This window comes from Myotis lucifugus, unplaced genomic scaffold (assembly GCF_000147115.1).
Source record: "Myotis lucifugus unplaced genomic scaffold, Myoluc2.0 scaffold_235, whole genome shotgun sequence".
NCBI lineage: Eukaryota > Metazoa > Chordata > Mammalia > Chiroptera > Vespertilionidae > Myotis > Myotis lucifugus.
This window is the reverse complement of record NW_005871283.1, coordinates 911,080-921,722: the sequence shown is the minus strand read 5'-3', so window position 1 is coordinate 921,722 and position 10,643 is coordinate 911,080. Positions and strand designations below refer to the sequence as shown.

The 10,643-nt window shown below is 49.3% G+C and overlaps 1 protein-coding gene and 1 pseudogene across 2 annotated transcripts in view; both read left to right on the top strand.

Annotated features, from left to right (window-relative positions):
- The first annotated feature begins 2,269 nt into the window (after positions 1–2,269).
- FLVCR2 (feline leukemia virus subgroup C cellular receptor family member 2) overlaps positions 2,270–10,643 on the top strand; it is a 59,057-nt gene continuing 50,683 nt past the window's right edge. For both annotated transcript variants that reach the window (XR_002831610.1, XM_006098419.3), the window contains exon 1: positions 2,270–3,427. Coding sequence is in view for 1 of the 2 variants with exons in the window: in XM_006098419.3 (XP_006098481.1) it covers positions 2,597–3,427 (831 nt within the window). In the remaining variant the exon portion in view is untranslated. The remainder of the gene's footprint in view (positions 3,428–10,643) is intronic.
- On the top strand, positions 5,657–5,921 carry LOC106698798 (annotated as a pseudogene).

Here is a 10,643-nt window from a genome sequence, read left to right as displayed (position 1 = left end):
TTCTTTCTTTCTTTCTTTCTTTCTTTCTTTCTTTTCCTTTTCTTTCTTTCTCTCTCTCTCTCTCTCTCTCTCTCTCTCTCTCTCTCTCTCTCCCTCCCTCCCTCCCTTCCTTCCTTCCTTCCTTCCTTTCTTTCTTTCTTTCTTTCTTTCTTTCTTTCTTTCTTTCTTTCTTTCCTTCCTTTCTCTCTCTCTCTCTCCCCTTCCTTCCTTCCTTCCTTCCTTCCTTCCTTCCTTCCTTCCTTCCTTCCTTCCTTCCTTTCTCTCTCTCTCCCTTCCTTCCTTCCTTCCTCTCTCTCTCTTCTCTCTCTCTCTTTCTCTCCCTCTCTCTCTTTCTCTCTTTCTTTCTTTCTCCTAAGCTCCAAGGGTCGTTCCTTTGCCTCTGTAACTTGTTTCCTGGGCTCATGTCTCCTACCGCTCACGGCTACCTCGGTGACTTTCTAAATAAACTTTCTCTTCTTACAGTTTGAGTTCTGACTCTGAATTCTGTTAGTACTGAGGTTACCAAACCAAGGTCCAGTCTGACTCCACTGGTCTCACACCCGGTGCGGTTTCTGCTGCCCACGGTTCTGACCCCACTAGGGCTGCTTAAACTTGGCTGCCTGTTGAGATCCCCCGGGGAGTTTCCACATGCCCAGGCCAGGCTCCATTCCCAGAGACCCTCCCTAAAGCACTTGGGCTTTGGCCAAGACATTGGGGATGTTAAGAGTCCCCCCCCACACACACACACACGTGATTTTTAATGTGCAACCCAAGTTGAGAACCACTGCCCAGAACTTTCAATTCTTCATTTTGGGTCTAAAGATAAAAAAAGAAAAAGTGGTGGCACCCTGTGGCTCTCACACTTTAATGTGCAAACGAACGCATCACCTGGAGATCTTACAAAATGCAGACTTTAGTTCAGGACGTCAGGGGTGGGCCTGGGCATCTGCCCTTTAAGAGGCTCCCAGGGGTTGCCCGCACTGGGGACCCTTGGCTGCACGAGTAGCCAGGCTGCAGCTGGAATAGACCTGCAGGAGAAGTATGGCTCTTCAGGCCAGCTGGGCCCTTAAGGAAGAAGTAACTTCACTTCTGTGAGTCTCGGTTTTCTGACCAATATAAAATGCAGGCAAAGCAATCAGAACCACATCATAGAACTCTCGTGATGCTTAAATGCGATAAGACAGTAGCCATGTTTAGCACTATACAACGAAGATTAGCTTTCTAGTTGTTAGCATAGCCTACACTCATGAAATGCTTACTTACTGTCTGCCAGGAACTTTCAAAGTGCTTTGTGTCTTAACGCACTGAAGCCTCCAAACAGCACTGAGGCGGGTACTATTATGTCATCATCCCTCTTTTACAGATAAAGAAACGGAGACGCAGAGAGGTGCAGTGCCTGCATCTCCCCTACGCACCTAGGAGGAGCTAAGCTGGTGTTTGAACCGGGGGAGGATGTGGGCTCTTATTCCTCCCGGGGCTTCCATGGATCAGTGGGAAAAGGCACTTCGGCCCCGTGACCACGAATGACGGTCTACTCTACGCTCCGGAATGGGCTGGGGCCAGCAGGTGGCAGCCCAGGGCTACGCAGGGGGCTGTGCATTTTACCTCGCAGCCGCCGCCAGCGCTTTAGCATTTCCAACTCCCCTCTCCCCTCCGCCTCCAGTCCTCGCCTAGGAGGCAGCCCCGGGATCCCTCCCAGCAGAATCGCCCTGCCTAAGAGGTTCACATATGAGCTCCCCAGATGAGATCCCCAGATAAAACTACGAGCGCCCCGAAAAGCAACCGGCAAAGTGAGTTTTCTGCAATCCCCTTTTACCCCAGAAGCGCAACCAGACCGCGAGATCCACGCATCTCTCTTTCCACCGGAATCCAGGAAGGGCCCAGGCGCCCAGCCAAGTGAGGGAAAGTTGGGGATTCCTCCTGGGTTCCCCTGAGCGTTCTGGAGGCGCCGGGCATCGGTGCGCGCGCTGGAGAGGCGGGCGGGCGCGCGGAAGCTCGACGGGGAGGGTCACCTCGGAAAGGCGGCCGGCGTTTTCTCTCGGGGTTCAAGGGGAGAGGGCAAGTGAACCTGGGGGCAGTTCAGGGGGCGGGGGTGAACCGGGCGGTTTCCATAGCGGCCGGGGCGTGGGGGAGGAATACACCCCGCAAACTATGGCGAAACAACTGGGCTGCCGGGCTTGCCGGGTTGGAGAAGGCGGGAGGGAGGGAGGGGAGCGGGTGGGGGGTGGGGGCAAGCCTGGCAGGACGGGGGCGGGGCAGTCACGTGCGCCCGAGGGGCGAGCCCCAGCGGCCGGCAGCGAACGGAGTCCGGGAATTGGCTGCGCCTGGAGCTCAGTCTCTCCTGGACCGAGGCGCTGGACGCGGCCAGGACGCCTTCGGAGGACTCCAGGCACCGGCCGGGGGGACAGCGGTCAGGACAGCGGCCCACCCCCCGGAAAAGTGGGGGCAGAAGTTTGGAGGTGAGCGCTGGGAGCCTTGCGCACGGCTGTTACGCAGGACTGGACCTCCGTTTCTTCTGGGGCGGACCAGTGCCACTGCCCCGCCAGCTGAGGCCACTGCCCCGTAAGACTGCCGGAGCTCTCGGCGCCTGTCCGGGGCTCCAGGGGAGGCCGTGGTCATGGTGAATGAAGGTCGCAACCTGGAGGAGCGCGATGACACCCTTGAGCAGCAGTCCGCGCCGCCGGCGGACCCCAGCATTGCCGCCCCACCTGCCATCCCCACTGACCCCAGCGTCTCGACTTATCCCAGCGTCTCGACTCATCCCAGCGTCTCAGCTCATCCCAGCGTCTCGGCTCATCCCAGCGTCTCGGCTCATCCCAGCGTCTCGGCACATCCCAGTGTCTCGGGTCATCCCAGCGTCTCGGCCCATCCTAGTGTCTCGGCTCATCCCAGCGTCTCCTTCCACCCCAGCGTCTCTGCCAACCCCAGCGGCTCAGCCTTCCCCAGCACCTTGGCCCACCCCGGTGACTTGACCCAACCCAGTAGCTCCGGCCGCGAGGACCTCAGTACCATCAGGGTGAGCAGGCGCCGTTGGGCGGTGGTCCTGGTGTTCAGCTGTTACTCCATGTGCAACGCCTTCCAGTGGATCCAGTACGGCTCCATCAATAACATCTTCATGTACTTTTACGGGGTCAGTTCCTTTGCCATCGACTGGCTGTCCATGGTCTACATGCTGACCTACATCCCTCTGCTACTGCCGGTGGCCTGGCTGCTGGAAAAATTTGGCCTTCGCAACATCGCCCTCATGGGCTCCGCTCTCAACTGTCTGGGGGCCTGGGTGAAGTTAGGGAGCCTGAAGCCACATCTCTTCCCGGTCACGGTGCTGGGCCAGGTCATCTGCTCGGTGGCCCAGGTCTTCATCCTGGGCATGCCCTCCCGCATTGCTTCAGTCTGGTTCGGGGCGAATGAAGTCTCCACGGCCTGCTCCATAGCTGTCTTCGGCAACCAGGTGGGTAGAAGAGTTGGTGGGTGTTCAGAGGAATGGCCATGGTACCACTGTGGGACGGAGCGTGTTAGATTGTATCTGACCGTCCTGAACTGTGTGGGAGACTGTAATTTTCTGACTTCAACTGAGTTGGTGACTCCAGGTGCCTTCATGGTTCTGTGTGATTGATGGTGTGAGTGCTTATGACTGGGTGACTGTGTAAGAGAGGTGTGGGGCGGGGGGGAGGGGGGGCGGCGGATAAAAGGAGGGGACCTTTTCTTTCACCCACAATTTCTCTTCCCCCAGCAGAAAGCATGCTTTGAAAAATAGGATGTTTTATGATTTCATTCCTAACCTGTCAGTCCACCAGCCTAGACCAGTGGTCGGCAAACTCATTAATCAACAGAGCCAAGTATCAACAGTACTACGATTGAAATTTCTTTTGAGAGCCAAATTTTTTAAACTTAAACTATAATATAGTTTAATATACCGACTTCTGCGCATGGGCCACGAAGTTTGAATCGCACTGTACGTGAGCCCGCACGTGGTATTTTGTGGAAGAGCCACACCCAAGGGGCCAAAGAGCTGCATGTGGCTCGCGAGCCGCAGTTTGCCGACCACTGGCCTAGACCTTTGACTCCAGCAGAGCTGTCCTTTCTCAGGGAGCAGCTCCAGGGCTGGTGCCGTCAGCATGTAGCAGGTGTCTTTAGCCTGAGCTACCAGCTTTCCTAGAGTGCACGCTCTCCTGCACTACATAGTACCGCCGAGCCGGGCCCTGGTGGCGTTTGGCACCGTTCTTACCTTCTTTTGTATACAGCTAAAGACAGGGCAGTGGGAACAACGCTTCGTGCCAAACTCCTTCCCTGGGGTTTAGAGCCAAGTTCAGCGGGATGGAGTAGAAATCTCCCTCTGAATTTCCAAAGACTAAAACCCTTGGAAAGGCCTGGGCAGCTCATCTCTAAATCTCTTCTCTTTCCTCTTTGGAAGGAGCATATGAAATCCTTTGCCTCGCCATGTGCTTGGTGATGACCTAGGAAGTGGGGTGAGTTATGCATCTGATCGTCTTCTCCAAATATTTGAAGCAGATCAGACACGGGGCTCTGCTCTATCTGAACCACCGCCTCCCGGTCCCGCTGCCTCCCGAGCACACGCAGCCATGGCAGTGTGTTTCAAAAGGTCCAGTAACCCTTAGTTCCTACGGGCCTGTTTTCTCTTACCTGTTGTTGCATTTAGAAATGTTAACCTTTTTCGTTCAGAAATTTCTCATTTGGGTCAGAAATTTTCAAAACTGCTCTAAAGGCCAATTTCCACCCTGTTCGTCTTCACCACCAGGAAGTTGACTTGAGCTACGTTTCCCCAAGCCCGTAAGCCCTGCCATTTGGGCAATAGCGTAAGCAATCAATGAAAACAAACAGAGAGGGTTCTTTAGCACACAAACAGGCAACATGAAATCTCTTACCCAGCTTTTTTTTTTCCCCCCCACCTGTGGGTTTGAATGTCCTGAAGACTGAATTGATTTGAAGTCTGGGGGTGAAGCCAGAGGGATCTTGTTCAGGGCAACTAAAAAATAGGTGTTGAGGGTGACGCTGACCAACCCGCTATTCGCTAAAGGGATTTTCACGTCCCCATTGCAGCCCTGCTGGTGGGTTTGACATTATTGGATTTTTCCTTTCTAAGAAGGTAAAGCAGTGGGTGGGGGTGAAGGGCGGGACCTTCAAGCTTCTAGAGCAGCTGTGGGCAAACTACGGCCCCCCCGTGGGCCGGATCCGCCCGTTTGAAATGAATAAAACTAAAAAAAAAAAAAAAAAAAAGACCGTACCCTTTTATGTAATGATGTTTACTTTGAATTTATATTAGTTCACACAAACACTCCATCCATGCTTTTGTTCCGGCCCTCCGGTCCAGTTTAAGAACCCATTGTGGCCCTCGAGTCAAAAAGTTTGCCCACCCCTGGTCTAGAGAGATATGTCTCTTTATTGGCAGTAGGACAGGATACAGGCCAAGTCACTGCAAATCCCACACTTTTCGTTTGGGGAGGGCAGAACCATAAGTGGGAGGAGCCCTCAGGAGGTCTGGTGAGTCCAGAGAATCCAGCGCTTGTTTTGTTAACCATTAAGAGTAAACTTTTTCCAAGTGCAGCAGGGTGGCGTAGAAATCTCTTTGCTTTTTGGAAGGAGCATATAAAATTCTTTGCTCCAGAGGTGGCTCTCTGACGGAGCGTGCGGCTTAGGGTGGTCTTTGTCAGCTTCCACCATGGCGTACCACGGCCGGGGCCAAGAAGTGCAGAAGGTGATGGTGCAGCCCATCAGCCTCATCTTCAGATACTTGCAGAATAGATCTCGGATTCAGGTGTGGCTTTATGAACAAGTGAACATGCGGGCAGAGGCTGTTTCATTGGTTTTGATGAGTGTATGAACCGCGTATTAGATGCTGCAGAAGAGATTCATTGAGAAAACAACTAGGTCGGATCATGCTGAAAGGAGGTCATACTTCTCTGCTCCAAAGTGTCTCCACCTAGAAATGACTAATGGAGCGAGAAATTATTGAGAAGCAATACAGTTTGTGTTTTTTTAGGTGCCCTTTGTTGGAGAATCGTTCTTAAACATTTATTCATGTTGGCTTACAATACCCTTATGTTGCTACCAGATGACAATAAATGATGTTGAATTGTTTTTGTTAAAAAAAAAAAAAAGAGTAATAGGTTTTCAGACCCTTTCTGACACGCTTATACCTGTGAGGGAACTTAACACCAGACATATCTTTAAGATTTAATAACAGTAGTTATGCATTCATCACCCCTGCTCCCCTCCAAGGCCAGGAAATGCTAAGAATTTTACATTTAAAAACTCTCTGACAGCATAAATTTGTGTCACAAAGCCATCTATTTAGTTTGATATTTTTAGGCTCAACCCACTGTGCTAAGTAAAAAAAAAAAATTATGAAATAACAGAATTGTTTATGCTTCCTCTCATAGAGATAAATCATATTTGGTTCTCAGTGTGTGTTTTAACCTTATTTTCTGAGTAAAGCATGACTGAGTGGAGGAGAAATATTAACAGAGCACCTTGAGCTTTGCTGGAAAAAGGCTCCACAAAGCTGTTAAACAGATTTTCAGTGTCATTCTGCAGAATAATTCTTCACGGCCTGCAGACTTCACACTGGGCAGCAGAACCCCTGCACCCTGGTAATTCTAACCTCGCTCTTCTAGTGCTTCTTAGACACTCGACGCATGCACCAGCCCTGCTTGCATTCAATCCAACATTCATTCATTCATTCATTCATTCATTCATTGAACAAGCTTTTACCTAGGTGGGGGAGGGAGAGAATTTATTCCACCCTTCTAGGTTCTTTCAGCTGGCCTAATAATTAAATGAACACGAGACAGATTAACAAGAGAAAGTAACCGCATTTAATTACATATGTACATATGGGAACCCCACATACGTAAAAGAGTCAGAGATCCCACACACATGAGAGGTTCAGAGACACAAAGGTCAAATGGGGATTATATTACATCCCAAGCCAAGGACTAATGTAAGATGCCTTGGGACTTAAAGGGAGGGGTGCGGGAAGGAAGGTCATTTGCAGGACAATAAGAAGAACAGATGTTCAGTAATGAGAAGTTTGCTCTGCTCTATGGATAGATCATCAAGATTATTTCTGGGCTCTAGCTAGTTTGGCTCAGTGGCTAGAGCGTCGGCCTGCGGACCGAAGGGTCCTGGGTTCGATTCCAGCCAAGGGCACATGCCCGGATTTCGGGCTTGATCCCCAAGGTGGGCGTGCAGGAGGCAGCCAATCAACGTTTCTCTCTCATCATTGATGTCTCTATCTCTCTCTCCCTCTCCCTTCCTCTCTGAAATCAATAAAAGAAGTATTTTTTAAAAAAGATTATTTCTGGTATTGACTTTTATTGTGGACAAGGCTCCCAATTTAAATTCTCCCAGGAAGATAAGGAAGAGGCAGGAGTTTCTGCAGGCTTTCAATTCCCTTCAGTTTAAAATAATCCATATGCCAAGTAGCACATCTTGGGGAGACCTGTTTAAACCCCTTTACCTTGCTCCTCCGTTTTGCCAGGTGCTGTACTAGGGCTGCAAAGATAACCCCTGCCTTCGCAGAGTTCTTGCACCAGATTTTTAAATTGTACCAGTGTCCCAAGGAGATCCCGGGAAAGGATCTGGGGTGTTAAGGCGTCCCTTGAGATAAACTTTAACCGTGCAGGTGTGGGACATTCAGGTAGTTGCTAGCCAAGAGGCTGCTCTTACGCAAGCAGGACCAGAGTGGCAGGCTTTAGGACCAACGAAGACCAGAGGCTTTAATTTAAATGTTAAGCGTAAACAAAATAATTCAATTAACTGCCAGAGGAATCACACCACACGAAACATATGCAGTTGCAAATCACACAGCTTTTTTTATTACTCACACAAATTCCTGAGCTGCAGTATAAACTTAGTTAGGGATCCCCGTGGTGCTGTCCTCTGGGGTCCAGCAGCTAGGCTGGTCTGGTCTGGGTGCAGGGGGTCGGCGTTCCTCACCCGAGAGCTCGGTCTCATCTCTATGGGCGGGGGGGGGGGGGGGGGCGGGTTGTTAGCTGTTCTTCTGTCAACTGACAGGAAGAGGAGAGTGGAGCAGCGTCACTTGTCAGACTGACAAAGGGACGGGCCTTTGTAGCTGTCTTGACAGGCGAGCATCGTTAGGTGGCCTGGGTCCATATTTAAAGCTTGTTTGTACCTGTAGCAGCTCAGGTGGCTATCAATGATTTACATCAGTGCGCATATGTTAATCTCAAACAAGGCGAGGGGGCTAAGGAGAGTAGTCACTCACCAAGTGTTTATCTTGACAAGTCACTCTAAGTTGTTTACTGAAGTTCAAATCTTTATCTATGAGGGACACACTTCAGGGCAGTGGGGAATGTGTTCTTAATATCATGCTTTAAGTTTTAAGGAACGTTAACTCAAACATCTTAAAACTTTTCTGACATTCTTTAAACATTTTAAACATTTCTATATTTTACTACAACAACCAGGCACCAAGATTCAGATTTTTAAAAAAGCGAAATTGATCAGAGTATAGGGGATTTATTTTCAGTTCTCCATGAGGTTTTTAGTATCTTCTTAGCCTAATTGCTATGGGAAAATTGAAGGGGAAGGAAGCTAGATATCTATCAAACACCTACTAGTGCAAGGCACTTTTCCCATCCATTATTTAATTTTTCAACATTGTGAGGTGGGTGGGATTGTTCCCGTTGTTACAGGTGAGGAAGTTGAGACAGATAAATGGAGCAACTTATTCAGGGCCCTAGAGGACTGGGTGGCAGAAGGGACATTTGAACCCAATTCCACCTCCAAAGCACATGTCGATAATTGGCCAACATTGAGTCTTCATGTGGATAAAATACATATTTAAAGAAAAAAGGGCAGGATTCTGAGGTTCGAATTTTGCTCCTTGTGTCTCAAGAATTGATGGTGAAAAAGTGTCTAGCAGTTGCCTCTAGAATTTGAGAGCCTTGCTCCTGTCTCTCAAGTTCCCAGCAGTAGATTGCCCCTCCCCCATTGCAAACTGCTAGGGCTGGTGCTGTTGCTCTGAACTTCGCATGGGGGTTCGCGTCTCTGGGAAGAAGAAGCCAGTAAATCCTGAGCCGAGGTGAGGGGAGGGAAGGAGGCTCCGACTGCAGCTGAGGCTCTTCCGGTTCCCTCTGGTTATTTGAACAAGTGGTAACAGACTGGCATTTTTTTTTTTTTTTAAGCAACACTTGTTCCATTGTTTCAAGGGAAAAGGATCTGTGTGGGGTTTTGAGTGATGTGGATACATTGTTGTTGTGCAAGGGTTAGAAGAAAGCCTGTGTTCCAGTCTGGTGATAGCTTGGTGATCAAGGACCAGGAAGATGTGGGAGATGAAAGAAATCTTCAAGTCAGCGCCAGCCCCCTCCTGAGGAGCCTGCAGCACCCAGCAAGGGAAGGGCCTTCTCAAGGACTCTGGGGCTGCTCAGAGCACAGAACCCAATAAGAGAGGAGGAAACAATCAGTTTGCTTTCCATGTAAGGAAAATACAATCTATCTATATATATATAAAAGCCTAATATGCAAATTGTCCCCTCAGGAGTTTGACCAGGAGACTGGGAGTTTGATCGCTCGCTATGATGTGCACTGACCACCAGAGGGCGGCACGGAACGCAGGAAGGCCCCGATTGGCTCTGATTGCCGGCCAGGCCTAGGGTCCCTACCTGTGCACGAATTTCGTGCACTGGGCCTCTAGTTACCTTATAAAATCAGTTCTGTGGAAGCCAAGGCTGGTTGGGCTATGGAAAATAGCTCTTTCCCACCGAAATCTAATGTGAGCCACATGTATAACTAAATCTTCTCATAGCCACATTAAAAATCTATAAAGTGTAAATTTAAAACATTTTTAAACAGGTGAAATTAGTTTTAGTACATTTTATTTAACCCAGTATATCCAAAGTATTATTTCAACACATAATCAATATAAGGTTACTGACAAGCTATTTTACATCCTTTTTTTCATCCTGGGTCTTTAGAAATTGGCATGTTTTTTACACTTCCAGACTAACCACCTTCCCTGGCAAATGATGGGGTTGTGTTTAGTAGCCAGGCTGCACCGCACAGACATGGAACAATGATGCTATTTGTAGGGGAGAAAAACTTTGCCTTGATCTTCTTAGGGTCCCTGGCTGGGTCTAAAAATTAAACTGATAAAGGCATTTTAACAGAAAATCATCCACATTTATTTAATGTAAGTGTTATGTGACATAGGAGCCTTCATAAGAAAATGAAGAACAGTTAGACTTGTGCATTTTTTAAAAATATTTTTATCGATTTTTAGCGAGAGAGGAAGGGAGCGGGAGAGAAAGAAACATGGGGATCGAACCCAAAACCCAGGCATGTGCCCTGTCTGGGAATCGAACTGGCAACCTTTTGGTGTCCGGGATGATGCCCAACCAACGGAGCCATGCTGGCCAGGGCTAGACCTGTGTGTTTTTATGCCAGGTTTGATGAAGAGTGGACAACCGTGGAGAGATGTGACAGGTTAGGGGTATGAGGGAATTACAGTAAACTAGGGAAACTGAACAAGGCCTGTGTCTGGGTTCTTGGCAGCCTCCCTGTGTCTTCAGAGATAAGGAAGCTCCCTTCCTCCCGGTCTAGGGAGGGCACCTCTCACAGGATGGTTTTGTTTGTTTCAGGGAAGAAGAGCAAGGAGGGGGAGGAGATGAGAGTAACCTTTCTGT